Below are 27,212 nucleotides of genomic sequence, written 5' to 3'. Positions count from 1 at the left end.
AAAAAAAGAAAAAAGAAAAGCACAGCCACACACTACCTTAACACATTCCCCGGGCCGTCAGAAGACAGCCAAAAAAAAAAAAAAAGAGATGGGTGAAAAAAGGGCATTACGCCCGTATCCGTGGTGCTGCGCCCCGTATCCGCCAGCTCAAAATAGCACTCAACCAGCTGCTGGCCGCCGCCGTAGTTGTCTATTGTTTCATCGTCAAGCCGGTCGGTGTGCGCTGATGCTAGTGATGGATGTCCATCTCACACGGTCCGACGTCGACGTCGTTGTCACCTACCTAGACAGGGCGACCAGCCAGCCCAACGAGCGAAGATCTCGCGCCTAAGAGCCGTACACGTAAGTAACCGATTAGTTGAACGACGGCGGGTCCAGCAAAGCAATATGTGCAAGTGGATATGTGGATGTGTGTGGTGGATGTGCAAGGCAAGACAAGACGAGACAAGACAAACAAGACAGACGCCAGAGGTACAGTGTACATAGATTAAAAAAAGAAACAAGACCGAGTCATCAACGACACGACCACCACCAAGCTTTGTTTTCTCAATGCCCGCCGGGCGTGACCCGTCCCACGCGCGGCAGGGCGGGCGGCGCAATCAATGGCAGGGGGGCAGGGTGAGGGTGGGTGGCAGCGTTGGCGCCAACGCCGCCCGCCTGCCCGCCTGCCCGCCAGGCCGCCGCGCCCGCGGCCCCGCCGCCGAACCGCTGTCGAGTCGAGCGAACGCCCTGCCCTCCCACTCTTGCTCCGCTGCTACGGATTACGGGCCACGGTAGCAGAGCAGCAGCAGCGAGCCGGGCGGAGAGTTGTGCAAGGCTCCCCGTGCCCGCTCTCTGACCACCCGCTTGTTTTTGAACCTGCCTGCGCTTTCGGCCGGTCGGCTGGCCGCTTGATGTAGTCTGTGAGTGCCCGCTTTGTTCTGGAAGGCCGTCGTTGCGCAATATGTTATGCGGCGCAGGGGGAGCGAAGGGAGTAACTGACTAGCGGGCGAGCGATGGTGGCGATGGCGATGTCGATGTCGATGTCGAGTCGACGGAGCGGGGAGAGACGAGGAGAGCTCGCACTCCTCCCTCTCTCTCCCCCTGTAGAACCGCAGCTCCACATCTGCCCATCCATCTGTCCTCCTCTCTCTCCACTCTCCTCCACTCTCCAAGCTCACGTTCCTGCAACTTTGCCAGATGAAGACGGCGGGCAACTCGTACTCTACTCTACGTGAATCATCGATTGCGCGTTTCTCGCCTGTGTCTGCAACGGCGGCGCGTTTCAGCGCTCCCCCGGCTGCGGCAGGCGCAGGCCGGCGTGCAGGTGCAGCGCAGATCAGCCCAGCCATCCCATCTATGATCACACACACACACACACACACACACACACGGACAATCGACACGCCCTCTCTCACGCCGTTGTCGTCGTCGTCGTCGTCGTCGTCTTTCTCTCTCTCTCTCCATTGTGACAGCGCGTGTGCGAGCAGGCGCAAGTAAAGTCAAGACCAGTCCAGTCCAGTCAAGAGTCAAGCAAGACATTATTACCTACCTACACAGACAGTCAACCAACCAGCCACGCCGTCGCCGGCACGCCGCGCCAAAGAAAAACATGCTCACCCACACTAATCACACGCTGGAAAAGCCTCGACTCGACGTGACTCGAGCGACCCAGGCAGCCGGGGCGGCGGCCGTCGTCATCACCATTATCCCACATACATAGCCGCGACGCAGCTGACGCCGCCCGCATCGGCAGGCTGGCAGCAACCTTGCAGCCGCAGCTGGACCCTGGCTCTCCGTAGAGTACTGTGCCTGAGCAGCGCGCCCGTGATTCGTGTCCGCGCCATGCACGCACACGCAAGCATCGCTGCCTTCGCCGTCAAAGACCGTCCGAGTCGTCGTTTGCCTGCCAATAGGCAAAAGCCACGGCGCCTGCCGCTGCCAATTATCGCTGTCTGCTGCTGCTGCTGCTGCTGCTTGCGGCGCGGGCGTGGGTGATGGTGAGGGGTAGCAAGGAGGGAGTAAGGGGGAGGCTGGCTGGCTGGCTAGCTAGCTAGCTGTTGAGCACCTAGGTGAATAATGGGTGAGTGGGTGAATGAGGGGGTAATTATTTGACGGTTAACTATGTAGGTGCTATCGACGGCAGGATTCGAGCCAATCTACATAAATACAATAGGATGAGGGTTTTCTGTGCCTCAATTTATCGGCGGAGCGGAGGCGCGACGTGCTCCGTTGAGGTGGGCGACGAAGGTAGTATGTAGAGGCGAGCGAAGGGGCAATGGAAATGAAGCATTGGCATTGGCACTGGCATGCCCGTCACCAAAAAGAAAGCATGCAAGCAAACAAGCAAGCACTGTACACGCTCTGCTCTCTCACTCCCACACACACAGTCCACTCACTCCTCACAACTCACTGCCCTCAACGCAATGCCCGTCTCCCAACCCCTAACCCTTCCAAAAGAAAAAAAGCTTTGCCTAGCCATGCCAGAATGCCCAAGCCCACAACCCAAAACCCACCGTCCCTCGCACCCAAACACCCAGGGCACTCAGGGCGCGCACAACTCACACTTCACACCATCACACCCTCACCCCAAAACCCACAAAGATCTCGGGCCTGAGAGGATTCGCCGGCCTATGCCGAGATCGCGGCTAGTTGGCTAGTTTGTACGTATAATTTGCAAATAGACGAGTGGGCGAGTCGCTAGCGCTGGTGGATAGTTAATCTATTTTTGGCGCGCGCGCGCCACACCCACTACCCACACGACGGCGACGACGACGACGAGCTGGCAAGAGAGGCGGGCCGCTGTTGGTTGTGCCAGCGAGACGGTTGGGCGGAGGGCGGGAGCGGTCGCTTTCCCTTGGGCAGGCTCGGTGCTGCGCCTGCTGCTTGCTGGACATGCTGTCTTGTGGTGCCCGTACGCGAGCGTGCACGGAGGCGGAGCGGAGGAAGGAACCGACGAAGAACCTTCCATAGCAAACCTAAGAACCTACCTAGGTACTATTGTACATAATTGTACATAAAATAAAATAAAGGGAGAAGGAGGAGAAGAAGAAGCTTGGACAGTCCACGTGCTTGCTTGCTTGCCGGTGAGCCGACGATAGGAGTAGGTACCATAACCTAAACTAATGACCTTGCCTTGCGTACCGTACGTACCATACCTACCTACCACACACCGTACGCACCGTACGTCCCGCAACCGCAGCAGCAGCAGCAGCCACAGCACCGCCTCCCTCCCTCCATGCTTACTTACTTGCTTGCCTGCTTACTTGCGCAATAACTAAAGCGTGCCTGCGTGCGGGAGTGCTGACAGTACTCCTGCCAATGCCAATGCCGCCGTGCGTGCATGCGTGCGTGCCTGTCAGCAACCTACCTACCTAGCGCTCGCTTGTGCAAGCGTGGGGGTGGTTAAATTACCTAGGTAGGTACTCCCTACCAAGGCAGGGGCCCAACCAGCCAGGCAGCGGCCTCGTGTCCGTTCATCGGCACCGCTGCCGCAACTCGGCTGCGGCGCCCGAGGCGGCAGATTGTAAGGTAAGGTAAGGTAGGTCGTACCTAGGTAGGTACCTAGGCGGCTGCTGGCTGAGGAAGGTAGTCCGTGACCCTCCCGCCATCTTAAAAAATAAAAAAAAAAAAAAAAAGGTCATGGAGCGCACTGCTTGGTGCCCGCTTAGGCCTTTTTCTTGCTTGCTTTTTGGTTCTTTCTGCGTGAAGAATGCTGCGCTAGCGCCCTTTGAGCTCTCGCTTGGCTTTGTGTGCTGCTGCTGTGGGAAAGGAAGGGAGGAGGGGGGTGCGATTGGCGCCCTTGTCCTTACGCAATCGACAATCGTCACTGCAAGCCCACATTCCGTGCTTTTGCTCTCTCACTCATTGTTTTCAGTAGTACACACACGGCATGCCCTTTTTTATATCTTTTTTCGTTAAGATTTCCCATTGTCCGTTTTCGCCTCCATTAGTAGCTACAATGTCCCATCCATTAGCTACGCCCAGCTCCGTCGCTCGTTGATCCCCACTGTGCCACCTGAAATAGCAAAGTTCCAGCAAACCATGTCCGCGCGCCTAGGGTTTTCTATAAGGAAAAGCAAAAGAGAATAAAGGAGACTTGGTAGTAGAGTAGGCACGGCAAAAAAAAGACCAGGAAAAAAAAAGTAAGATCAAGAAAGGAAGTGCAAGCTGCTCCGCTGTTGCAAAGCTTCACAAGCTTCTCCGCAGACAGGGGCCTCGTGCCGTGATTTTGTGCAGATTAGAAGGGCGTATCTCAAACGCAAAAGCAAAGCAAAGCAAAGGCAAAGCGAACCGCTGCTAGGGCTCGGAAACTGGCGCGAAAAGCGCCCGAGCCTATTTTTGTGGATGCAACCGACGATGCAATACGCTCGCTAAAGAGACCTCCCGACGTGGTGCAAACTGAAAGGAATTCCGGTAATGCATGGCCCCGTAGAAGAGACGGCCCGGAAAGGGGTATCTGAACCCAGAGGAGCAAAAGGTAAGGAAATTGAAGCTATGGTATAGCTCATAAATGCCCGCCAAACAAGTTGGAGCGCAGGAAAACAAACTGGGGGAATGATGCAACGTCGTATAGGATCATCAGACTATGTCGTCGAGATATCGAGTTGAGACACCTCACTCGAAAGCGGGAATGTCAAGACCAGAGAGCTCTTCCTGGTGGTTTCTGGCAGAACCCCATTTGTTCGCCTTGGTAGCCGTGGCGCCCCAGCCTTCCTCGTCTTCGTCGTCGTTGGGACTGTCGAGCTGTGGAATGTTTTTCGGCGGAGGCTTGACATTAACCTTGATCCGCTGCTTTCCATCATGGATGGGCTGGACGGTGGAGTTGGACATGACAGTAGAGCTGCCATCCTGGGGCGTGCTGACAGGGCGGTAGCGGGGAGATCTGCCAACATTGCTGCGCTCCGAAGGCGCGAGAGAAGCAGCGTAACCAGCCTGGAGGTGAGATCCAGGCTGCTGCGGGGACAAACCGCCCAATCCGATGGGGCTGATGTTGACCATGGATCTGGTCCGCTGCTGATGCTGGGAAGCGGTGGGAGCCGAGTTGCGGTTGCCCATCGAGACCGGGCGCTGGTTAGGAGAGAGGAAGTTGTTTTGTTGTGCCGGTTGCATCATCGGTTGCTGCATCATCTGTTGCATCATGGGCTGCTGCATGGGCTGTTGCTGCTGCTGAATGCCTTGCATATGGATCATGATCAGTTGTTGCATGCTTTGAGTCAGTGCGGCAATCTGGGCATTCGTCTGGTTCTGGGCAGAGGCCTGCTGCAGAATCTGAGGATCCATCATAGGCTGTTGCGGTTGGAAGCCCATCTGTCCCATCTGAGCCATTGGGCCCATCTGTCCCATTTGACCCATCTGCCCGATCGGCTGCGGCTGCATTGGCATCTGCTGAGGAGCCATCTGCGGAGCAGTCTGGGATGTCATCGTCGGAAGACGTTGACCGTACGTATTGTTGTTGCTGAAAATCTTCGAACTACCGCCACGACGAGCCTCCTTGGCTTGTTCAGCATCCGCAATCATGTTGACCAGCGTTTGCTGCTGGCCAATAGAAGAGCCACCATGTGCAGAACCCGGCCCCATCGCGCCGTAGCCAATGGACTCGCGCATGGGCTGTTGTACCAAGTTGGCACCCAGGAACGGCTCCACGTCTGACGGAAGGCCACGAGCGAACGGAGGGAGATTGGAAGCCCTGTTCATGGAGGATTCCGCGGCAGAGGCGGGGCGCACGCCTGTAGCTGACGCGGGCCTGACGTGCGTCTTCGGGAAATTGTGCGCTTGAAGAATAGCGAGCGGAATATCCTCATCGTCGTCGTCCTCGCTGTTTTGGACGTTCGAAAAAGATCTGTTGTGAAGGAGAGCCGACGTGCTGTTACTGTGGCGGCCAACGGAGGGACGGTCGTTCATTCCGCCCGTCGTGCGCTTCATCATCTCGCGATGGGCACTCATCTTCTCCTGCTGCTCTTGCCTGATTCTCCTCATGTCCTCCATCTTTTTGCGCTCGTCTTCCTCCTGATCTTCATCGAGGTATTCCTCATCCGAGGTATCATCGTCGATGGGATCCTTAAGCTCCTGGCGCTTGAGAACACCAAACTCAGCCATCGTCATCCTCTGAGGCTGCTTCGCCTCGGCCGCCCAACGAACACCGGGGGTTGAAGAACGCCTATCAGGGTCGTGGCCAAAGAGTGGTTCCTCCTCCTCGCGCTGGGCAGATGGTGCCTTTCCTCTCGGAGTCGCCTCGCTCAGGTCGCCGGGAGACTTGAGTGGAACACTCACGTTCTCCTTCTCCTTCTCCTTTGCCTTCATGCTCGAGCTCGCAGAGGACAGAGAGGGCGTGTTCAGCGAAGCCTCCGATGAATCAGCCTCGCCAGCAGTCATGCGAGCGTGTGCAGCCTCCAATTCCCTTGTACCACGACTCGCCCTAAACGATTCTCTGACCATGCGAGCATCTTCATCCTCGACGGGGCGAACACGAGCAGTGGGCTTGAGGATGCCTTGACGTCCAGCGACAGACTTGCGCTGTTCGGCAGGGCTCGCCGAGCCTGGTCTAAGTGCCATCGGAACCGGGCTTTGCGTCATGGGGATGTGTGGAATGCTGTGTTTAGGTGCCGGAGGTGCTCTCTCGGCTACTGGAGAACCGGCGGCAACGTCTGGTGAAGCCATTAGACGATCGCCGGAATCATGCGAGGCCCAGGAGTAGGGCGACCCCACAACGTCGTGGGCTGGACCTCGGTCCACGCGAACGGGGGAAGGTGGCTGAATCGGCCGAGAGGCGGCAAACGCCTTCGAAGGAGGAGGCAGTGCTGGGTCGGACCCCTATTTTCGCTTGTCAGAAAGTGCGCAAAATATCGTTACCGCGAACGTTTCACTCACTGATCTGACGGTCAATGGCTGCGGAGGCTTGGGCAAGGACGACTCGGGAAGAACCGCGCTTTTGCGCTGGCCACCAAGACCACCGAACAAATCGCCAAAACTGCTGCCAAAGTCTGTCTCTGAAAGTCCGTTGAGCGTGGGAGGCTGCGCAGTACTGGCGTAGCTGCTTGAAGACAGGGACCTGTCTTTCGTACCCGGGCGCTCTTCAGAATTGCCGTCTATCTTCGCAGTAGGGGAGGAATTGCCCTTTGCGCCCTTCTTGTTGAAGGGAAAGCGGTTGGCAAAGCCCGTCAAGGAGGAGGTGCGACCGTGATCCAGGCCAGGGGCTGAAATTCGCTTGCTGAACAAATCGTCGACTTCGAGGTCCGTCGAGGGCAAGGTGGAGGTGGAGCTGTGACGGGCAGAAGAAGAAGTGTCGTAGAATCTTGTCGAGTTGGCGACACTGCTACCGTTACTGCCACTATGAGGCCAGGGTTAGGCTAAAGAGATGGCGTGCGGGTAGATCCCAGACTTACCGGTTCGGCGCGACCATCTCGTCGTCGTACGACTGTTCTCTGCCGTGGTGCATGGCTGAACTGTCCGAGCCGCGGCTCCTAACGTCCGCAGTCCTCTGAACTTCGTCCCGGGAAATGACGCGAAACGAAGGCTTGTCGGGTTCCTCTAGCACATTGCCAGACGACTTCCGCCTCATGCCCTTGGGTATGAAGTTCTTCATGTTGATAGGAGTGAGCGGTGTCTTTTAAAAAGTGAAATTTGCGTCTAAGCCAGTCTGGGGCTGGCGGTGCTCGAGCGGGTGTCGTGGCTCCGTAGTGGCGCGGTCTAGACGGACATGGGTGTTGCCGTGAGGAGTGGGTCCTTGAAACGGTTTGAGACGAGGGAAACGCAACGAGTGAGGTCGGAAGCGCGACCGAGAGTGCGCTCGAGTGCGAAAGCTCGTACGGGCGAGGGAAAAGAGTGGTGGTGCGGCGGTGGATGAACTGCTAGCAGTGGGGTTTTAGTTAGCGGTGATGCCACTATGACCCCGTGGCCCAAGCTCGCCAGAGATGCTCCCGAAGCCCAATTGTGGAAGGCTCAAGAGAGGGTGCGGAAAGAAACAGTCGTCGGTGCTCAGGTAGACCGGGCCGAAGGAGGTGTCGCAGAGGTCGACGGGACGTGTCAAGAGGCTGTCAGGTCACTGAAGGCGGAGCGATCTCGTATCTCGTATTGTCAGATATTTTGCGGAACAGGTAGCGCCGTCTTTCTCGCGCGTTGGATCTCCGTTGCGATCGGCTGGTAGCGGGTGTTGTTGACGTCCAACGGGCACCGGTCCTCCTTGGCTTGTCGGGCGCACCGAGGAACGTGAAAAAGGGCAACTTACTCGTCAGACTGGCGGCGGCAGCAGGCCACGGCCACACAATGATTAAAGGACGGCGTCTGAACGAGAGAACGACGGCGAGCGCAGAGGATGTTGAGCGAGGTACGGTCTCAGTAGACCCGGGTCAGGGAGTGCTAATACGAGGCCCGGCAGCGCGCTAGGTAAGCAGGCCTAAGGAACGACGAGCAAGCATAAAGTGGCCTGCGTCAGGGATCACTCAGCCCGTCATTATTAGAAGTCAGATCGCAGCACTAGGCAGCTTGGGCGTGGATGTGCAGCGGCCGCTGTCGATCCAAGCACCCGCTCCACCACTCTGCTCCTGGAGAGGGCCGGCGTTGCACTGTCGACTTCAGGAGTCCGCGGGCCTTGAGGCGTGCTGCAGGCGCCACAGTTCCGCCTCGACCCCCCCTGCCAGCCCGAGCCAAGCACCACTGAACACACTCAGCGCGTGGCCGACGTGTCGTCGAGACACTCTGTCTCCGCGAGAGCCGCCGGCCACCACGTATTCCGATGCCCTCGACTGAGGCTATGATATAACCCAGACCCTTTGCACGGACAATTATCCCAGTTCGGTGGCTCCGGGGTGGTCGCACCACCAACCCGGTCGACAGGGGGAGTGACCTGCCACTCATGCAGATGCGATTCAGCCTGTTCCAAGTCCCGTGGGCCATCGCTGCTAGCCTCCGGTTCGAGCCAGGGTAGCCCGGATCCGAGATGAGAGGCGGTTCATGAACCCGCGCAAGGAACAGCTTTCCTCCGCTTGGGGATGGCTCCATGGCCAACGTCCGCAAACGTTTCGAGCCAAGAGGGCCAAACCTCTCTCTTCTCCCCCCCCCCCGACGACGAGCCCCCCTTTCGATCGCATCGCCAACGTCCTGTGGAACGCGAAATGCCTCGCTGAGGGGGAAATGGCTCATCAGCTGCCTTCTACCAGCCTCGTGGGAGCCGCCGCCGGCGAGAACACCAGCCATCTCATCTGCAAGTCGCTTGCACGCCACGAGCGTGGCTGGGCTGACAGTCGCCCTCCAAACGAAATTGAGCCTGCCCCGGAGAAATTTGGTATTGGAATTTACAAGGCCTTGGCAGTGGAACACCCGCTCTCTTGGATGACGAGACCCACGTGAGGCCTCCGCTACCTTTTTCTTCGCATGCGTGGTCGGAATGCGTCGATATGGCGTCAACAACACCCTTCTGCTCCGGCTTCAGTAAACAATTTCTGTTCCCCGGTGACCGGTGAGCATTTCCACCTCCTTTGTTCATTGTTCACCTCTTTCCGGTTCGGACGGAACCCCTCCTCTTTCCCCAACATCGCACCACATTCATGTTGGTCCACTATCCATTTCCATCCCCCTGGTGCTGCACCCCATCCGCATTCCGTCCTATGAATTGTCGTCTCGACGGGTTCAAACCATGGTGTCACGCGTCAGGCTCGGCGAGTAGGGCCGCGTAATGCAGCTCGATTGCGCTGTGCTTCTCCACTCGAGCACAACTGCCTTACGCGAAGTCTCTCGAGCATTGGCTGCAACCGGGCTCGGTCTTTTCCCCGCAAATTGTCAGTCATAGAAGAATCTTAAGATGTTCGGAGATGCAAGACGCGGCCCGACCCTTGGGCGCAGATCCTTGCGATCATAGCTCTGTCTGCTGGCCAGACTTATGATCGTCGTTGCAAGCTGTGGCGGTGTGCATGAGACACTCTCTATCTCAACACCCGGGTGTTTGGCTGTGGACGACTGTTTTCCTCTATCAAACACCTGCAGATACGTTCCGATATCACGGAGGTATGACTGCTAAGCTGCGGATTGCGTGCTCCACGACCTTCCATGCTCTTTACTTTTGATGCCGTTTCAGATTTACGAAGCATTCCAGCTCCAGAACTATCTGAGACTCGCAGACCAAATGCTTGCACTGACGGACTCCGGGCAGACCTCCGTCTTGGGCGTCGGGAGTGTCAAGTCCACCTGACCAAGATAGGCATGGCTACCTAGGTGGTTTTCCGGGCACCAAACCTTATTATCCATGGCGACAAAGCTGTTAGCCTATCCCTTGCAATGAAGGCCTATCGTGGAATTTTGTGAGATCCTCCCTGTCACGCGGCGATGTGCTCAAGGTCCTGTTTCATCTTTCCTAGGAACCCGGCCAGGGAGGGAGATCCGCTCGACAGGAGACACCAACCCGGGCCCAGACCAGATTTCAATGCCGACATTGCCGTCTCTGAACCATTCAGCTACAATGGTTTCCTCGGCAAGCATAAACGGATAATAGCGATGGCGGCAAAGAAACATCTTTAGACGGCTTCGAGACTAGCCATTCTTGCCGAGAGCTCCACGTTGGCACAGTACGCCGAATTATCGTAGTTTCCATGTGATATGACGCCCACAAGCATGATCCTGATGCTGTGGTAGATCTACTGCGGCAGATTGTGTCCGACAGGGTTTTGCTCCACTTCAGACCAGGTAGGTGGCTACTGTTTCTTCAAATACGCATCTAAGCCGACGCTTCATTGAATTTATAATCCTTCTCAACCAAGCCATCAATTTACTCTTTCGCTGTTTGTTGTGGTGGAGACTGAGTGGTAACGGAGGAGGATACAATCAGCTGTCGTGCCCCGTGTCTGACAGACCACTGCCAAGTCGATTTATGAAGGCACGTCGTCCGAACCTCAAAAGAGAAGTCTAAAAAGGCACGGCTTAGGTGCTCCATGGCGTTCAAATGCTCCGGCCTGGGTTTGCTGAGGACCCCAAAGAGTCATGCGCATTGAGGACAAGGGGGACAAAAAGCTGGTGTCACTGATGTGCGGAGGTGATGAAAACGGCCTTTTGACAGAAGCTTGTCCTGCAAGCCAGTGGCCAGAACGATACAAAGGGGCTTGGTTGTCTAACGTAGTGTCCTGCCGTGCGGAGGTCGAAGCAGCGGTGCTCTACGCTGAGCTGCTGCAGTTGTAGGGATGGTTTAACTGATGTTTCCGACTCGCAGGAAGAAGTAGCTGATGAGCATTGTCATTTGGAAAGAGCTTAGGGTACGTGCATGTTCCACAGCTGTGTGGTGGGAGTGTCGCGGGCTAGGGAGACGGGTGTCAGGTAAGAACAGTATGGCGCAACAATGTTTATAATGGGTCATCTGCGACCTACACAATGCATAGGCCCCATAGCACGTGCCCGGAGGATCCCTTACGTTTTTCAGCAAATGGCGAGACGTTGGAAGCCTGGACAACTATTGCCGACGGGCGTTGGGAAGCTGCAGTGGATGAAGTCGAGTACTGGCTGTGCGAGCGACCAGGCTCGCGGACATGAAGTACTGAAAGAGAAGATGTTATTCGCTCTGCTGGTGGGAGCCTAGTTGTGCGGGAGAGAAGGTTGTGGCATCGGGTTTAGTCGCGGGGTAGAAGGTGGTTGCCAGGTAAGTGGTAGGTCCGACGCCAGTTACGCGACATATGACATTGACAGATGGGTGTGCCAAGGACCTGGATCGTATCCCTATGGAGCTGCAGTCTGTGCTGCCCACATGTCAACACCATTTTGGGGGGTCTGTTTGAGCTGTGTGAACCATCCCGACACTGGCAACCATGCGAAGGCGCCACAACTTGTCAGCTCGAGGAGTTGCTGCATCTTTGGTACCATTCAAGGCGTTGCAGCCTTATCTATCTACAACTCCCACAAAAACTTCAATTAAACCCAGCCGCGTGCGAGCCTTCGAACAACCGAACACCAAAACACCCCATCAACGCCGCTACAGCAACCTTAAAACGCCCTGATCAATGCGTATACGAAAGTGTACCCACTCCTTGTGCATGCGACTAGCATGCCTCCTCCCCTGAGCGCAATTCCATAGTTCTGCCCACGCCGAAACAGCAGCATTCACGTTCCTTGGTTCATCATCTTCTTAACGGTCTTCCCCTTGCTGCATCCGGTGGCGATGTCTGCTTTGATGAGCGGCACCCAGTGGGTGCGCATCCAGCGCTGTGCACGCCAGTTTCGCAGCATTGCCGGCCATTCTGCTCCAACGTCAATAACTAACAGCTTACCAAAGGGGTCGCTCCTAGTCCTTACCCCCTGGCAAGCAACGCGCTGCCAGCCAATCCACCCAACCATCCTCTTGGTTTAGATCCAGCATCGGTGGCATCGATAATGCGGGGAAGTAATGCACGATCACGTTCACCACCAGCGGATCGATCTTGATGTTGCCCCTTTCGTCAATGCTGTAGGGGTTCTCCGCCCGGTGCTGCGTATTTAGTGAGCTAACAGTCAGAGAATAACGGAGATCAAGGCATAAATAAAGCTCACCCTCTCCACTTCCGCCCTTTCCTTCTTCTTCTCCTCCTTCTCCTTCTTGCGACGTTTGCGGATCTCGTCTACGACACTGGGATCGACAGTGATATCCCAAGGAGGCTCGTCTTCGTCCTCCGGGAATGGCGCGTAGGGAAACATGATAGGTGGTTATGGTGTTGAGGGAGGCGGGTGGCAGTTGGCGTGGAGGACAACTGTTGCGCCACGAAATCAAACATGTCGGCAAGTCAGAGTGCCGGCTGCCCGTTGGGGTAGCTATGAACTGATTCCAGCCTATGGCGTAGGAAATCTGCTTCGGCATCACAAAGCTTGATTCGCACCTTTCGGTATATACAGCTCTAGGATTATAACATCGAATGCTGAATGTTGTACACCCATATACATTTATATTTCAAGGCATGCTACTTGTCTCCCTGTCATTCAGTGCAGTCACTTCCAGAAACAAGCTGCATATGCTATAATCATGAGGGCGATTTTGCAAACGCTTGTTGTAAGCATACAATGTTTTTGTGTAGAGGCTTGTGTTGTTTGGGCTCACAATATGGTACAATCAGGAACGCAGTCTGTTTGAAAACGTCTGCCACTCGAGTAAACTAAGAATTAACAACGTAACAAGTATAACTCTGAACCACGACCACGAGATATAGATTAACTGTCAAAACGGCCACAATGCACGTGCCTCGATAGATAATGTTTGGCTATTATACTGTGACCCTCTGCATTAAACAGCAAATTCATGGAGTTTGCTTCTGAACTGTTGAGAGAAATCTGCAAGGCGAAATCTGCAGAGTTCTTGACATCCTGCCTGGGTCACCAATCTTCTGCCGCATGATGCACTGGATTTAGAGGTGCTAACTGTGCCCCTTCCCATGCTCTTCATCAAGTCACAAGCCACCCGACAACTACTCACGAGTCTGCCGCAATGTACATCACTATAGCGCATTAGCAAGAGAGACCAAAGTGAACTACCGGAGCAACATTACCGTTGTTGCCTCTGACAAAAGCGTCGCCGTAATTCCGGTGGAGCTTGCCGTTGACAAACTCCTTGGTCTGCTCAAGCGCGATGTTCATGTAGCCATCAACAGATTGAAGCTCGCCTGTACAACAGGTTAGACAGCCGCACTAGCATGATCTGATATACAGCCGTCATTTTACATACCCTTGTAGACCACACCGGAGTTCAGCTTCACCGTGACTGGGGCGCCGATGATCTCGCTGAGGAAGCCCGAAGGGTCCTTTGCATCGCTAGCACCGTTCTCCATCTTGAGCTTCAGAAAGGCTGTGAAATGAGGAGGGCTCGAGAGTGTTTGTTTGAGTTTGTAGAGCAGATTGGGCAAGAAGTGAAGTGATCCCCCACGCTCACGGGATTTCGCGATGCGCGACACTGACGTCGGCGATTGCACCGCGCAAACTCCGACAACTTTCGAGCGTCACCTTTCGACGCTACCCCACGATCACGATCTCCCAACACACTTTCTTAACATCGCTTTCGCACACTTTCGCTCCTAAACCTCTTCAACTTCAAATACAGACGCCGCGCATTTGACAGGCAGCGACAGGGTTTCCATTTTGACATTGCGCTTCGACTAATGGCAGACAGCGGCTCGCCTTCTGGCAGCGCGGCTCCCAAACCGAAGCGCAGCTTCTTCAAGCAGCCGTCATGGGCGACGAAAAAGAGCGACAAAAGCAAGGATGACGAAGATCCAACCGCCATGTTTGATGGGTCGCGCTCAACTTTCAGTGAAATCGTAGCAGAACAAGGACGCCAAAGACGCACAAGGTTGACGGAGCGCGAGAAGCATGAGATACCCAAGACGGAGCGCAAAGACTCTCGAGAAAGCAAGCGAAGGAGAATAAGCGACAAGACCGAAGAGAGCAGCGACGAGGAAGATTGGGTCAAGTCTGAGCTCGGTAGCAAGAAGTAGGGATCGAAATCCAGAATTAGTAGGCTTTATGCTCATAAATTCTTAGGAAGCAAATCACATCGGCAAGTCGAAGAGCAAATTTCGGAAGCCCTGTGTCGCCGCCTGCGAAACGCCGTCCGTCTTCGCAATCCCTACACTACGAAGACAACGTAAGTGCGCACAAAGAAGGGCAGAAACAGGCTGTCGTCGTTGATTTAGGTTCTTCATCTGGCGATGACGAACCTCATCCGGCAGCCGCCCCTAAGCCCAAGGAGAATTCGGTGCCAAAAGACGAGGACGACGACATAAGCGAGTCAGATCCTGAGCTTCGTGAGATTATACGGGAATCTAGGCGGAAGCGTAGGCTGGCTCAACAGGCGAAGACAATGCAAGGGGCACCATCAGTCAATATAGGGCACTCAGGATCAACACCAAGTACAGGCCCGAATACTCCTAACGCCGCCAATGCACCTCCAGATCCGTCTTTGAAAATCTTCGTCAATCCTCGAATTCCAAACACCAAGCCTCTGATTGTCACGCGCAAGCTCTCGCAACGCATGAAGGAAGTCCGCGAAGCATGGTGTAAGAGGCAAGGCTTCGACCGCGAAACGTCAGAAATGGTTTTCTTCACTTTCAGAGGCATCCGGCTTTACGATGTTGCTACTGGACGGAGCTTAGGTCTTACTGTGAATTCCGAAGGCCATCTTGCAATGAACGGCAGACAGGATGCATTTGACGATGAAGGAGGCAAAGTGGAGGTAGAGGCATGGACACAGGAACTATTCGACGAAGACAAGAAGGCAGCCAGGCAGATTACAGAACCACAACCAGAAATTGATGATGAAGAGCCGCCACCGGAGCAAAAGAAGGACCAGATCAAGGTCGTGATCAAATCAAGAGAGTATAACGAGTGCAAACTCATTGTCAAGCCGGTATGTTTGTTTGGCTGGATATGATTTTCATCTGGGCTGACCATCTCTAGACCACGACTTTTGAGAGGATGGCGAACGCATATCATAACAGGATGCAGCTCCCTGAAGAGAAGAAAGGCAAATTCTATTTTGCCTTTGACGGCGACCGCCTGGACCCAACACAAACCATGGCCGAGCTTGACGACTTTGAGGATGGTGATTCGTTGGAAGTCTTCTTCGGAGCATGAGGTCTTGTAAAAAGTAGGAATTGCTTCTGATTTTTAAGTTTGGGCCGGACAAAATTAGGCGATGCGCATTATCGGTGGTTGACCTCTTCTTGGGCGAAGCGTTGCATTATGGATTGGGAACATCAGATACCCGGGACTCCTCTGGCTTGCAGTTTTCTGGCGCTGGATATTCACGCTTTCTTAAGGATGTGGTGAAAGGTGGTGATTTGGTAGATATGAAGAGGCTCTACGAGCTGTTACCCTCCATCCAAGTATGACCGTCAGTGAAACTGTTTGCTCAAGAACGAGTGTAACTGTCAAATGGGCCACTGATGGCCATGCTGTCCAGTACAGGACTAGCGCGGCGCGGGGAGATAAGCTTAAATCCAGAGCCTCACTGACTCGCGCCAGCGGACAAAATTTCCCAGAAACCACCCCGCCGATCTTCAGCATTCACCTCACGGACTCGCGCACCAGGACACCAACCTCTACTTGCCAAGGGCTTACCTTTTTTCCTCACGGCCCTCCTCTGCCACTGTGGCCGCCACCTCTTCGTCTACGCCAGACACCAGCCCACCAACCCACTACGAAATCGAGAGCGCACATCTGAACCGCGCGCCACGCCTACACACAACTACAGCAACCATGAAAGTCCTTACCCTCAACTTCCTGACCTGCGCACGCAAGGCGTGCAAGTCATCGGCGGCGGCATTCCCACTGCACCCACGCGACGCGGAGCTCGAGGTTGTCGAGGCCGAGCTCAACCCCGCCTTCATTCGGAACATCCTGCCCAGGCTGGAGTGGGAGGCATTGAGGGGGCTTGCAGCCGAGGTATGAGACGCACCAGCACCGCAGATCACGACCAGCACTGCATCACCACCACACCACAAACCACGTTTTCCATCTCCGCAGAAGCAACTGTTAACCAGCTCTTGCGCCATAGCTCGGCCTCCCCGCTCTTCCTCCCACAGCCCCAGAGCTCTCGGCACTGGGCATCTCGCCCGCGGGCGAGCTCGAAGCAACAGAGACCGACGCGCTGGGCAACGCGGTGCCGACGCCCGTGCTGCGCGACCTGCATACCCTGCTGCTAGAGACGACGATTGCGAGCGGAGCGCTCGTGTGCGCAAACTGTGGTCATGAATACGCGGTCAAGGAGGGGATTGCGAATTTCTTGCTGCCAAGCCATTTGGTTTAGGGTTGTTTGGTGCGGAAGAAAGATGGGAAAGACGGGCGGTGGCAGGAGGGAGGAGCTCATTGTCACTGTCAGGCTGTGGGCGCTGTTGGGCAGAAAACCGAGTGCTGAGAGCTGAGAGCTGAGAGCTGGAGCTGGAGCTAGAAAGCGGGTCGCAGACAGACAGACATGGACGCTGCACTACGGCCGCTGTTGTAGTGGCGGATTATACCCTTTCAATTCAATATATCCACTGAAAACGGCTAGAAGATATACCATACACGACAATGTACAAACACAATACAACTATACACACCAAGCCTTATGCTTACTTTCTTTGTCTTTCCTTGAGAAGCGCTCACTTGTTCCCCCTTCATTGTTTCCTACTTGCTTTCTCACTTGTTGTCGCACACAACGTCTCTCTTTCCTAGGACAAAAAGCCATCAGGCCAATTTCTCACTCTCACTAGAGCAAGAAGCTTACGAAGTAGTCATCGGAGGGTACTTTAGACCCATTCAGAGACTAGCCTGTAGGGTGAATTACAAGGATGCTACAAGCATATAGATATACTCTTATGAGTAGGGTTTTTATTTAAATTCGAAGCGGGCTGATATACTTTCTCTTAATTTAACTTAATTTAATTTATTACATTATATTATTGTTCTTTGATGTCCTCGTTGCCGCCATGAATTCATAAATTAAGAAATAAGAAACAAAAAGGAAACAACCAACTAAACAGTACCGTAGCAGAGGTGCATAAAAACATACCAATAACGACATAATACTACATGAATAAAAACTAAATAAATAAAAGTATACATCAACCCTAATCCCCACGCAACACCGCAAACCACGCTCCCTCCTACCCATACACCTACCCCAAGCCCTGCCACTCACCCACACACAAACAAACCAAACCATCCACAACTAGTTTAGCGCAATCGGAACCGCATCCCGCATTCGCCGACGCAGCACGCAAGACTTGCCTACATAGTCGTACTTAGGTCCTCTAGGTGCCTAGGTGCCTACCTTAGGGAATGGGGGAATGGGGAGATCAGGCACCTAAGTACGCAGGCAGGCGGGCAGGCGGGCGATACAGCATAGCACAGGTGAGCTGAGATGAGCTGAGATGAGCTGAACTGGAACGGACTGGAGCGGACTAGAGCAGGCTGGAACGGACAGGGCAGGAACGGAAGACGGCTGGCTCGGCTCATGTCTTTCTGCCTGCCTTTGTTAACTACCTATGTGGATGTGGATTATTTGTGAATTAACTATGAGCTGGGTGTAGGAATCTCTGTCTACCAACCACGCACGCATCCATCCATACAGCCAGTCAGCCGTGCATCATAAATCGATGAATGAATGCTCGCCCATACTCACACACACACCCAGACACACACACACACACACACACACACACACACACCAACTCAACACAGGTAGGTACTCCTAGTGCCCAGAGATCCCGCACCACAGCACCAGCACCACCAGCACCACGGCCCCGGTTCACATCCACATCCACACGCCCCAACCCAACCTAACTGACATAGCCCAACGTGCCAACCCAACCTATAACCAACTAACCACACCCGCTACGTACCAGGCTGCTGTTGTGGCGGCTTGCGGCTTGCAAATTACGAGTGACCTACGGCCTGCGAGCTGCGAGCCGGATAGTCGCGGCGGGCAGCGGCGGGCAGAGGGCGGAGGGCGGCAGCGGCGCGCACGCGCGCGCGCATGATACGAGTTGAGTCGACTACCCACGTACCTACCTAATCAGCGCCGTCGCACCCGACGTGGGACCGGGTGTGCTGCGCTGCTGTGCTGTTGCGCTGTTGTGCTGTTGTGCTGTTGTGCTGTGCTGCGTTGTGCGCTGCTGTGCTGTGCTGTGCGTGCGTGTGAATGAGAGCTGCACCATCCATAGGTATGTAAGTATGTATGGCGAGAAAGAGGACCAAAAAAGGCGGCTGTTGTGCTGTTGTGCTGTGCTGCGTTGTGCGCTGCTGTGCTGTGCTGTGCGTGCGTGTGAATGAGAGCTGCACCATCCATAGGTATGTAAGTATGTATGGCGAGAAAGAGGACCAAAAAAGGCGGCAACAGCAGCAGCCAGCCCTCTCAAGAATCAAGAATCAAGAATATAAAATATAATATAAAAAAAAGTCGGACATGTCGATTTCATTTGGATATAGAGTCCCGGAGGAGTCAAGCATCGCTAGTGTAGTACTTGAAAGAGAGCAGCAACACGCAGAGGGATAGAGAAATAGGGGGAATGGACGAGCAAAACAAGACAATCGACCGACACCATCACCGGCGATCCAAGCCCCGAACCAGCTCACGCAAACTCTTTTTCGCTTTCACATGATTGATTCGAAACTCAGATAACTGTACGCCACCACCCCCCGCTGCCCCTAAACCGATTGCTCCAAGATCCGTCGCAAAAGACGTGGTCTTACCGGATTCGCCGTGGAGATTGGCTGCGGCAGTCTGTATAAACAGACGCCTGGTTCGTCGCTAACACATCACACCATTTAAGAAGCAGGCGCGGCGGCAGGCTCCTCGCTGGCCGCGGCCTCGCCGGCAGGCGCCTCGGGCTTGGCCTCAGCGGGCTTGTCCTCGGCCTTGGGGGCCTCGGAGCCAGCCTCGGGCTCGTTGCCGTCCGAAGAGGTCCAGAGGGTCAGGTTGTCGCGGAGAAGCTGCATGATCAGAGTGCTGTCGCGGTAAGACTCCTCGGACAGGGAGTCGAGCTCGGCAATGGCATCGTCAAAGGCCTGCTTGGCGAGGTGGCAGGCGCGGTCGGGCGAGTTCAGGATCTCGTAGTAGAAGACGGAGAAGTTCAGGGCGAGACCAAGGCGGATGGGGTGGGTAGGGGTCAGCTCGGTCTGAGCGACGTCGGTAGCGGTCTAGAATCCTTATCAGAGCCTGTTCCAAGATGCCGGGCGCCATTGAAACTCACCTTGTAGGCCTCGTGCGCAGCGGTAGCGGCGCCCTTGCGCTTCTCACCAGCGGCGAACTCGGCAAGGTAACGGTGGTAGTCACCCTTCCTGCAAAAGGAGACAGCTGTCAGTGGACCGTTCTTGGAAAGGCTGATGATGCAAAAAACATTGCAACAAGCACGGCTGTGAAATCGCGACGTGAAACGTACATCTTATGGTAGAAGACCTTGGACTCGCCAGACTCGGCCTTGGGGATAAGGGAGTCGTCAAGGACGTCGAGGACATCCTGGCAGACCTTCTCGAGCTCGGTCTCGATCTTCTGGCGGTAGTCGCGGATGGTGCCGACGTGCTTGTCGGAGCCCTTAGACTCCTCCTTCTGCTCAATCGAGGAGATTATGCGCCACGACGCACGGCGGGTACCGACAACGTTCTTGTAGGCGACGGAAAGCAGGTTGCGCTCGTCGACGGTGAGCTCACCACCGATCTGTGGATAACGTTAGAGAGTGCACTCGATGGCGCGGCGACGGCGCGGTTATTCATACCTTGGCAACCTCCTGTAAAGCACGTCAGTCGCTCAGTTCTCGACACACAAAGGTTATCACTCGGGGCGGGTTGACTGACCTTCATGTAGGTAACCATCTCTGTTTGGCAGAAGCGTTAGCGAATGCGGGTCACAAGGCGTCAACCAACATCAACGTACCATCGTAACGCTCAGCCTGCTCGCACAGACGGGCGAGGAAGGTCTTGCTGCATAGAGGGTCAGAAGGCTAGTCGATGGCCCAGTGGGTTAGACGGAGGGCGGGTACCTTTCGCGCTGTTGAGAAGAAGCCATGTCAGCAAATGTCATCGATGTCGACACACAGAGGGGCTTAGGGGGGGCAGGGCGGGCGGGCGACGGGGTGCCGGGCAATCAGGGTTGAGTTTGATGGTGTTGGACGTACCTCAGTAGCCATTTTGGAAGACGGAAAGGTAGAAGTCGGGGAGTGTTGTGCGAAGGAAGGCGGGCGTGGAAGTGGGAGGGACTGGAGTCGGGTTGCGATATGGTGTTGGGGGTGTGAGGCGGGAAGTGGAAACGAAAGACGCTCGCCAAGGCCGGCGGATTTGCTGTCGCCCTTTTGATGCCCCGCGCTCGCTGGAGGGCTAGCGAAAAGCCTCCTGTCCCTCACCGCGGAAATTTCGACCCTCACACACTCTGGCCTCTTGCTAGTCACGCCCGCACAGCCGTGCTCTAGGCGCTCTCCCGCAAGATCTGCCCAGTGCCCGCCGTCCAATGGCTGCCCACACAGCCCGCCTCCATTAATAGCCGCCGCGTGTCGACAGTTAATTATATCTATCTCTCTCTCAGCCTCTCAGCCTCCCTTTCGACCATGGTCTCGGCGCACTTATTTTACTCTCGCTCTCTCTCTCTCTCTTACGCCCTTCTCACGCCAGCGTCTACTGATTTTTTTTTTTTTTTTTCAAATCTACAAATGCATGCATGTATCTCTCCATATCCAATCCCCCCCCCGTCCCCCAGGACTCCTTGGAGCGGTCCGAAGCATTGGCCGTTGCGCGTTTCCCACGCCGTGCCGTGCTCTCGCTCGCTGCCCGGGGGCGCCCTGTTGCTGTGCGCCTGTGCCTGCTGTGCTCGGTGTGCCCTGCTGCTCGTCCCTGGTATTCTATGCGGCCCGGTCACCTATACCATGCGACTCCCTAAACCATGTCCTCTTTACATAAGAAGTCTCCAGGCACCAAGAATCAGTGCCGCCGTACCCGTGCAAACACCCCTGCAGACGCGTTAGCGGCCTTGTCCAACCCAGCCCTGTCGTCATCGTATCAAGCAATAGGTAAACTTACATCAACCACTGCAGCGTCGTGAACTTGACGGCCTCGAGTTTCTCCCTCAGCACCGCCGTCTCCTGCTCAATCCTCGTATCCGTCTCCTTGATCTTCAGCTCCTGCACGTTGGCCTCCTCCCTGATGCGGCCTTTCTCGAGGTTCAGATCGAGGCGCACGCTGGCCTGGGTGCGCTGAATCTCGTCGCGCAGGCGCGAGTTCAACTTGGCGATCTCGTTGGTTAAGCGTTCGTGCGATGCCCGCGTCAGCGACGTCTCGGTGCTGTCGGCCGTCAAAAGCTCCGAGCGCAGCTTCGCAAAGTCGACTTTCTGCGTGTATGTCGCCGCCTCTTGGTCTTCGCGGAGCACCATGGTGCGCGTCAGGTTCTGGATGCTGGTGCCGCGCGTGTCAGTATCCATAGCTCTCGCTCTTCTGGCTGTTGCATTGGTCGCTCATACCTCTCTTCTATCACATCGCTCAAAACCTTCATCATGGCCACCGCCTGCTCCTCCGTGAAGCCCTCATCCTTCAACCGCTGCACAAACTTGAGCGTATCGAAATGGTGATCCTTTGGCCGGACAGCAGAGGCCGAGAAGGCTCGCCTTGCCGCCGCCGCCTGCGTACCTGTCCTCCTCGCTTCGAGTGCCGCCGCCTTGTTCTCCCGCCGGCGCTGCTCAAACGGGCAAATGTTGGCCGCGAAAGAGATTGGGCGGGTCTGCGGCGCAAAGCTGCTGAAAGGCTGGAGCTTTGCCGCGCAGCCAACCGGCCCAGCCGTCCTCGCGAAGCTTGGGAGAAGGAAACGCGGGACGTTGGCTACAGGTGCTGCTGAGACTAGCATGGTGTGCGATGATGTGGGGCGTGGATAGAAACCGGATAGGTATGTGGGATGTGGAGGGGTGCGGCGTCCGTTGTCGCAGGGTTGGGCTGGAGCCAGGCGCTGAGATGGGGTGCGAGGCGCGTCGTGGCAGGTTAGTACCTAGTAGAGCAGACGAGACGAGATGGCAGTTTGTGTGCAAAGGCAGAGAGAATCGCAGCGCGTAGAGTTGTTTCTTCATACATGCATCCGCTCAGCAACAACCGCCGAGCTCGCTGCCCGCCCGCCAGGCTCCGTCGGCCTGCTGGGAACGTGCGCCGCCGACACTGGCCGACCACGTCAACGGGGGTCCGGGTGCCAACGCTGCCGCTTCCAAAGGGGCCTTCTGGAATTTCTGGAACTCAGGGGCTGGACTGGAATCCACCATCCGCATCATACTGAGAGCCTCATCTCCGGGCCGTGGTCGGTGCAGCGGGGGTTGAGGCAATCATCCTGGCGGTGCGTCTGGCGGTCAGATCCTTTGCATGCCCTCAGGAGTCAAGTTCTCTTCAACCACCACCACGATCTTACCCGGAGTGCGCACTCACTAGGAGTATCAATTTCTCCTCCATTGCTAGAGCTAACCATTCGGATCAAATGCTACGCTAAGTAAACATCGACTCTCAAAGCAAAAAAGTGGTATCACCGCTCTCGTCGTTCTAGTCATCATCATCACTCATGCCTTCGCCTATCCGTCCTTTATCGCCCGTACTCCAGGCTCGGAATGACCACCGGGCCGTACTTCATTGGGGCGCCGTATATGCCCTCGTTCTGCACCATGAAGTCGACGGCGATGCTCAGCTTCCCGCCGCCTTGGCCTGGCACCGCCTGACCAAACGTGCCGTGGACGATCTCAGGGTCGTAGGCCACGCACGCGACGTAGTTTCTCCGGCCCATCAGTCGCCGCATCTCACGTGGCGCACCGTTGACGTCCTGGGTGAAGATCTCCATCATCTCTTCCTTAGTGTCTGACGGGCTGTTGTTGCTGCGGTGCCCATTGGCTGGCACGAAAAGTGGCTTGTTGTTGTGCAACATCCGCAAAACGTAGCTGCTTGGTGGACTGTTGACGACGCTACTGGCGATGACCTGGTACATGGTCTTGTGATCCTGCAAGCGAGAGGGGTCGTGGACGAGGCCGGCGCCGCAGCAGCCGACGTCTGAGAAAATATCAGCATGTGACCGAGTAAATACGACTGCCAGTACTTACCTCCCGAGAAGAAACTCATGCGGAGGGACTTGTTATGAGCAATGCCTTGCAGCGTCCGTATTAAGTACGTCCTCTCCAGATCCTAAAACGATAGTCAGAATATTGCATACTTCTGGTGAGAAGATTTGAAGATTTACCTTTGACTCGTGTGTCCACTGGTCCCTCAGTTCATCAAGAACATCGATCTCACCGAACGGACTCAAAATACCACTCATCAAGCCTGATTTGCCAACCGCCTTCTTGACAGAGTTGAAGCCGTCGCCTACCATGCCTTTCGCGCCAACGACGCCTGCAACAGAGCTGGTCACCTTGCCCAACATATTGAACGCTCCAGTAGCAGCCTTCTTGCCGGTAGCCATAGTATTGGCCAAGTGTTCAAATGATTCGAGGCGCGGATAAACGAGCGGAACGGGTATCATCCAGATGCAATGCTGTACGCTCGGCGGAAGTAGCGCAACTTTGGGGAAGAGACCTTGATAGGTGGGACCAGCCATGACCTGGTGTGGGTTCCTCTCGGAGCGCGTATCAGGCCCCACGACGACGAGGGCCGGGCCCAGGTATTTGACAAAGTGCCAGCCCGTGCCAGTGATGGTAAAGAGGTCTTGGTCGTTGTTGACGTTACGCAAGATCTCCAGTGTCGTGTGGTGCTGGAACAACAAATACATCTCAATGCCGATGCGGCCGATGTTCTTGAACATGTTGGAGAACTGCATGTACTCTGGGTAGGAGCCGAATCCGTCGAAGATATCATGATCGTCCAGCGTCAGGACGTGCGGGATCTGCGCAAACGCCTCTCTCAGGTGTGGCTGGTCAAAATGGCTCGTGTAGTAGTGGAAGTACGCATGCGATACATCTTCCTCGTGTTTCGCTGTCCACGGCGCATTCTTCCTGTTGTCCTTGCCACTAGTCGCCGTCCACTGCTTTAACACGGGAATTTCCTTCCATATGCGGTCAGCATAAATCTGGTCGCCCAAACCAAGCTGGACGTGGAAGCCGCCACATTCAATGTGTTTCTGTAAGATGTCTTTCCACATGAATCCCACTCCACCGAGTCTAGTACGCTCGTTGGCGCTAACGTTGAGTGCGAAGTCATTGCCAGAATGCGCAATAAAGCGCCAACTTGTCTCGTAGCGGCCGGCGACTAAGAACTCGTAGCGAGTGCAGCCTAAATGCGAGGTGACGGCGTATGTCCATTTTGCACCATGATCTTCCTCCATCTTCAGGTCGATATCATATCTATAAAAAACCCACCTTTGGTGGCTGAAGATAGGATTGGCCTTCAATTGACGAGGATTGGGAGAAAGATCGACGCTCTGATGGATGTGGATTGTTGGTGGTTGCGGCGCGTCGGTCACCAGTAGAATGGATCCGAGCCACAGTCCACGTTCAATGTCCATGTTTGTGTACCTCAAGTAAGGGCCAAAATACACACCGTTCGTGGGCTGAACCTTGTACATATCGACACCGGCTTGTGGTGGGGGGCCGGTGAAGCCTGCTGCAGTGGGACTTGTAAGGCCAGCCATAGCAGCCATGTTGTCGGGATAGGTTGCGTGCTGCTGCACAGGGAAACCGGGGGAGGCAAGCGGTTTGGAGAAGGTGCTTGCAAGGCCCGGTGATGTCAGGGGATTCACAAACGTGCCGGTGGGTGATAATGGTTCGCTCAGGCTAAGAGGAGTTGGGCCCTTTGGGAACTCCCATTGGGTAGACTGTGTCGGTAGATGAATGTAGTAATATTGGCCAGAATTGGGATCCAGGTGGGCAATCCAGCCTTCCGGAAGTGGTGGGGGTGATGCCGGGCCTGGCCCAGGTCCCGGAGAAGTGGTTTGCTGGTATGGGTGGATCTGAAGTGGGGTCAAGCCGCCACCTGGTGCTTGTTGCGATGAAGGGCCTGGCTGCATCTGTTGCTGTTGCTGTAGCGGTTGTTGCGGTTGCTGCATGCGGGGATCGTTTGCGAAAGCTGGATGTTGCTGTAGGTTAGAATCGGCCATGACAGCAGCACCAGCCCCAGCTCCAGTATTTGGTGCAGGCTGAGTAGTACTTGGACGTTTCTCGTTGGGATAGCCTTGTGCCTGAGCCGGCTGAGGCGAATAAGCTGGCGGCGGCTCTTCGTTCATATTCATCCGCTGGAAGTCATTCTCCAATGCTTGATTAGCCAGATCTGGAGTAGCTTGCGCTGATACAGGCTGAGCAGCGGCCGGGTGCAGAGGTGCAGCTGTCGGCTGCAGAGGTGGGCTCTGTATGGGATGTGGCAGTGGATGAGACGCAGGGTGGACCTGTGAATCGCCCTGGTATACGGTTGGAGGTCCGTGGGGAGCGGAGCCTGGTGCTTCAGTTGGCGTCCATGGCCTCCTTGGGGGTTGCTGTTGCTGCGGATGAGGAGAGGTTGTTACCGTCCGAGGCGGCAAGCCCCCATATTGTGCGGCACGCTGCGCTGCCGCCGTATTCTGCGACTGCAGGTTGTTTAGCGTCGAAGGACCCGCAATTCCGGCTGCTGCGTATCTAGCTTCGATGCCACCTCCAGGAGGAACATCGCCAATGGGTGTTTCTGGAGGAGGTGGCGAGCCCCTCTGAGCTCTTGTTGTAGAAGTCGACGCGGTTGAGCTTAAACGATTAACGCCACTGGGATTCGGGATTCTGAGCGTTTGGCTCTGTTGTGGAGATGTGGTTGGCTTTGGAGGCGGCCAATATTGTTGGTGGTAATCGGGGTAAGGGTTCGGATTTGGTGCCGCTTCTGTAGGACGCTGGCTCTGCTGCTCTATTGGCGAGCGCATGCGCTGCGGCGCTTTCTGGAAGAAGTCATCTTCCTTCTCTGGCGTCTCCGGCCCAGGAGATTCCGGCAGCGGCTTGGGTGTGGCGCGCCTGTCCGCAGGCCTAGCAGAAGAAGCTCCTGCACGTCCCTCCTCGACTGGGTATGGCGGGTATGCATAACCAGACACCGTTGGTCTATTTGGGTCGTTCGCGTCGAACCTTGTGCGCGGAGACCCAGAAGCTGCTGAGCCCCCAGGATGTCCATATCCACCTTCAGGAGTGGAGTTTTTTGAGCCTCTCTCGTGATCAGAGAAAGGTGTGTATACGCGCCGTCCTGCAGCGGCTTGTTGGCGCAGCCCGTCGTCGGGATAGGGCAAAGGCCCTGTAGGCGGGTTCGTCGGCGGGGCGGGATAATTTGGGACAGGCGGAGGGCGCGATATGCCTTCAACCAAGCTGCCAGCGGAGCCTGCGCGCGGCGGAGGTGAAGCAGCCTTGTTTATCCTCAGCGGGCCGACAGTCGGGGTTCCTGGGCCAGCGCTGGAAGAACCGCCGCCCAGGAAAAGCTCTTCGTCTGGGCGACCATGGCGCCTCTGGTTGTTCATGGCTTAGAGAAGATGGCGAAGGCGCATGCAGAGAGGTCGAGTCGAGTCGAGTCGAGTCGGCGGATGTGGGCGTGGAGAAGGCGGGGTAGGTAGAAGCAAGAGCGGGAAAGAGGGCGAAGCTGGCTGAGGCAGTGACGATAGTCAGCAGTCAGCATGCACAGAAGAGTGAGCTGTAGCTAAGTCTTGAAGTACCTGGAATTTCTCGTGATAGTCGACCTGTTACGCGCCGGCCGGGCCCAATCCAAGGCCCGACGCTCGGTGACGTCTGGCGCATCACAGGCCTGTGCAACGCCATTGGCCAGCCGCAGTCGGCACCCAATCTCTGCCACCATCGTGGCCGGCGCTTACGGTTAATCGT

General features: G+C 55.7%; 10 protein-coding genes across 10 annotated transcripts; 3 read left to right on the top strand and 7 right to left on the bottom strand.

Annotated features, from left to right (window-relative positions):
• Positions 1-2,004: 2,004 nt before the first annotated feature.
• K452DRAFT_287361 (uncharacterized protein) lies at positions 2,005-2,642 on the top strand (the record flags this gene model as incomplete). Its single annotated transcript, XM_033540459.1, has 1 exon — positions 2,005-2,642. The coding sequence occupies exon 1, from the start codon at positions 2,289-2,291 to the stop codon at positions 2,637-2,639; it is 351 nt and encodes a 116-aa protein (XP_033397856.1). The 5' UTR covers positions 2,005-2,288.
• A 28-nt stretch (positions 2,643-2,670) lies between these two features.
• K452DRAFT_27241 (uncharacterized protein) lies at positions 2,671-3,050 on the bottom strand. Its single transcript, XM_033539091.1, has one exon. The coding sequence runs from the start codon at positions 2,948-2,950 to the stop codon at positions 2,702-2,704; it is 249 nt and encodes an 82-aa protein (XP_033397855.1). The 5' UTR covers positions 2,951-3,050; the 3' UTR covers positions 2,671-2,701.
• Positions 3,051-4,248: 1,198 nt separating this feature from the next.
• Positions 4,249-7,820, bottom strand: K452DRAFT_27245 (uncharacterized protein). Its single transcript, XM_033539092.1, has 3 exons — positions 7,365-7,820; positions 6,850-7,309; positions 4,249-6,792 (listed from the first exon to the last, which is right to left on the bottom strand). Exons 1-3 carry the CDS (start codon positions 7,562-7,564, stop codon positions 4,597-4,599), a joined length of 2,856 nt encoding a protein of 951 aa, XP_033397854.1. The 5' UTR covers positions 7,565-7,820; the 3' UTR covers positions 4,249-4,596.
• Positions 7,821-12,085: 4,265 nt separating this feature from the next.
• K452DRAFT_27230 (uncharacterized protein) lies at positions 12,086-12,828 on the bottom strand. The gene has a single exon (XM_033539082.1). The coding sequence runs from the start codon at positions 12,785-12,787 to the stop codon at positions 12,239-12,241; it is 549 nt and encodes a 182-aa protein (XP_033397853.1). The 5' UTR covers positions 12,788-12,828; the 3' UTR covers positions 12,086-12,238.
• Positions 12,829-13,114: 286 nt separating this feature from the next.
• K452DRAFT_270902 (uncharacterized protein) lies at positions 13,115-13,821 on the bottom strand. The gene is made up of 3 exons (XM_033539009.1): positions 13,646-13,821; positions 13,470-13,583; positions 13,115-13,418 (listed from the first exon to the last, which is right to left on the bottom strand). The coding sequence occupies exons 1-3, from the start codon at positions 13,746-13,748 to the stop codon at positions 13,393-13,395; spliced, it is 243 nt and encodes an 80-aa protein (XP_033397852.1). The 5' UTR covers positions 13,749-13,821; the 3' UTR covers positions 13,115-13,392.
• Positions 13,822-13,955: 134 nt separating this feature from the next.
• Positions 13,956-15,794, top strand: K452DRAFT_358592 (uncharacterized protein). Its single transcript, XM_033546207.1, has 3 exons — positions 13,956-14,407; positions 14,458-15,322; positions 15,373-15,794. The coding sequence occupies exons 1-3, from the start codon at positions 14,076-14,078 to the stop codon at positions 15,547-15,549; spliced, it is 1,374 nt and encodes a 457-aa protein (XP_033397851.1). The 5' UTR covers positions 13,956-14,075; the 3' UTR covers positions 15,550-15,794.
• A 379-nt stretch (positions 15,795-16,173) lies between these two features.
• K452DRAFT_227748 (uncharacterized protein) lies at positions 16,174-16,723 on the top strand (the record flags this gene model as incomplete). The annotated part of the gene is made up of 2 exons (XM_033536917.1): positions 16,174-16,359; positions 16,472-16,723. 2 exons carry the CDS (start codon positions 16,174-16,176, stop codon positions 16,721-16,723), a joined length of 438 nt encoding a protein of 145 aa, XP_033397850.1.
• A 2,347-nt stretch (positions 16,724-19,070) lies between these two features.
• On the bottom strand, positions 19,071-20,844 carry K452DRAFT_27215 (uncharacterized protein). The gene is made up of 8 exons (XM_033539074.1): positions 20,571-20,844; positions 20,436-20,443; positions 20,330-20,376; positions 20,251-20,270; positions 20,172-20,183; positions 19,839-20,113; positions 19,650-19,737; positions 19,071-19,596 (listed from the first exon to the last, which is right to left on the bottom strand). The coding sequence occupies exons 1-8, from the start codon at positions 20,580-20,582 to the stop codon at positions 19,225-19,227; spliced, it is 834 nt and encodes a 277-aa protein (XP_033397849.1). The 5' UTR covers positions 20,583-20,844; the 3' UTR covers positions 19,071-19,224.
• A 255-nt stretch (positions 20,845-21,099) lies between these two features.
• Positions 21,100-21,970, bottom strand: K452DRAFT_287353 (uncharacterized protein). Its single transcript, XM_033540458.1, has 3 exons — positions 21,903-21,970; positions 21,466-21,837; positions 21,100-21,395 (listed from the first exon to the last, which is right to left on the bottom strand). The coding sequence occupies exons 1-3, from the start codon at positions 21,932-21,934 to the stop codon at positions 21,338-21,340; spliced, it is 462 nt and encodes a 153-aa protein (XP_033397848.1). The 5' UTR covers positions 21,935-21,970; the 3' UTR covers positions 21,100-21,337.
• Positions 21,971-22,836: 866 nt separating this feature from the next.
• Positions 22,837-27,002, bottom strand: K452DRAFT_358588 (uncharacterized protein). The gene is made up of 3 exons (XM_033546206.1): positions 23,642-27,002; positions 23,505-23,586; positions 22,837-23,454 (listed from the first exon to the last, which is right to left on the bottom strand). Exons 1-3 carry the CDS (start codon positions 26,852-26,854, stop codon positions 22,997-22,999), a joined length of 3,753 nt encoding a protein of 1,250 aa, XP_033397847.1. The 5' UTR covers positions 26,855-27,002; the 3' UTR covers positions 22,837-22,996.
• Between the last annotated feature and the right edge of the window lie 210 nt (positions 27,003-27,212).

This window comes from Aplosporella prunicola (genome assembly GCF_010093885.1).
Source record: "Aplosporella prunicola CBS 121167 unplaced genomic scaffold K452scaffold_12, whole genome shotgun sequence".
Classification (NCBI taxonomy): domain Eukaryota; kingdom Fungi; phylum Ascomycota; class Dothideomycetes; order Botryosphaeriales; family Aplosporellaceae; genus Aplosporella; species Aplosporella prunicola.
This window is presented reverse-complemented; position numbering and strand designations above follow the sequence as displayed.

Bases quoted from the DNA above. Each gene is read 5' to 3' on its own strand.
- K452DRAFT_270902 (XM_033539009.1), bottom strand. From the start codon at position 13,748: ATGGAGAACGGTGCTAGCGATGCAAAGGACCCTTCGGGCTTCCTCAGC. The intron at 13,584-13,645 runs GTATGTAAAATG...CCTGTTGTACAG, and splicing joins CTCCGGTGTGGTCTACAAGG to GCGAGCTTCAATCTGTTGAT. The intron at 13,419-13,469 runs GTAATGTTGCTC...AATGCGCTATAG, and splicing joins TTTTGTCAGAGGCAACAACG to TGATGTACATTGCGGCAGAC.
- K452DRAFT_358588 (XM_033546206.1), bottom strand. From the start codon at position 26,854: ATGAACAACCAGAGGCGCCATGGTCGCCCAGACGAAGAGCTTTTCCTG. The intron at 23,587-23,641 runs GTAAATCTTCAA...CTATCGTTTTAG, and splicing joins AGTGGACACACGAGTCAAAG to GATCTGGAGAGGACGTACTT. The intron at 23,455-23,504 runs GTAAGTACTGGC...ATATTTTCTCAG, and splicing joins CATGAGTTTCTTCTCGGGAG to ACGTCGGCTGCTGCGGCGCC.
- K452DRAFT_287353 (XM_033540458.1), bottom strand. From the start codon at position 21,934: ATGAAGGTTTTGAGCGATGTGATAGAAGAGAG. The intron at 21,838-21,902 runs GTATGAGCGACC...GCGCGGCACCAG, and splicing joins AGCGATGTGATAGAAGAGAG to CATCCAGAACCTGACGCGCA. The intron at 21,396-21,465 runs GTAAGTTTACCT...ACGCGTCTGCAG, and splicing joins ACGACGCTGCAGTGGTTGAT to GGGTGTTTGCACGGGTACGG.
- K452DRAFT_358592 (XM_033546207.1), top strand. From the start codon at position 14,076: ATGGCAGACAGCGGCTCGCCTTCTGGCAGCGCGGCTCCCAAACCGAAG. The intron at 14,408-14,457 runs GTAGGGATCGAA...ATAAATTCTTAG, and splicing joins TCTGAGCTCGGTAGCAAGAA to GAAGCAAATCACATCGGCAA. The intron at 15,323-15,372 runs GTATGTTTGTTT...GACCATCTCTAG, and splicing joins GCAAACTCATTGTCAAGCCG to ACCACGACTTTTGAGAGGAT.
- K452DRAFT_27241 (XM_033539091.1), bottom strand. From the start codon at position 2,950: ATGGAAGGTTCTTCGTCGGTTCCTTCCTCCGCTCCGCCTCCGTGCACG.
- K452DRAFT_27245 (XM_033539092.1), bottom strand. From the start codon at position 7,564: ATGAAGAACTTCATACCCAAGGGCATGAGGCGGAAGTCGTCTGGCAAT. The intron at 7,310-7,364 runs GTAAGTCTGGGA...CTGGCCTCATAG, and splicing joins GAGATGGTCGCGCCGAACCG to TGGCAGTAACGGTAGCAGTG. The intron at 6,793-6,849 runs GTGAGTGAAACG...AAGCGAAAATAG, and splicing joins AGCCATTGACCGTCAGATCA to GGGTCCGACCCAGCACTGCC.
- K452DRAFT_27215 (XM_033539074.1), bottom strand. The intron at 20,271-20,329 runs GTACGTTGATGT...TCTGCCAAACAG, and splicing joins GCAGGCTGAGCGTTACGATG to AGATGGTTACCTACATGAAG. The intron at 19,738-19,838 runs GTACGTTTCACG...CTCCTTTTGCAG, and splicing joins AAGGTCTTCTACCATAAGAT to GAAGGGTGACTACCACCGTT.
- K452DRAFT_27230 (XM_033539082.1), bottom strand. From the start codon at position 12,787: ATGCCGAAGCAGATTTCCTACGCCATAGGCTGGAATCAGTTCATAGCT.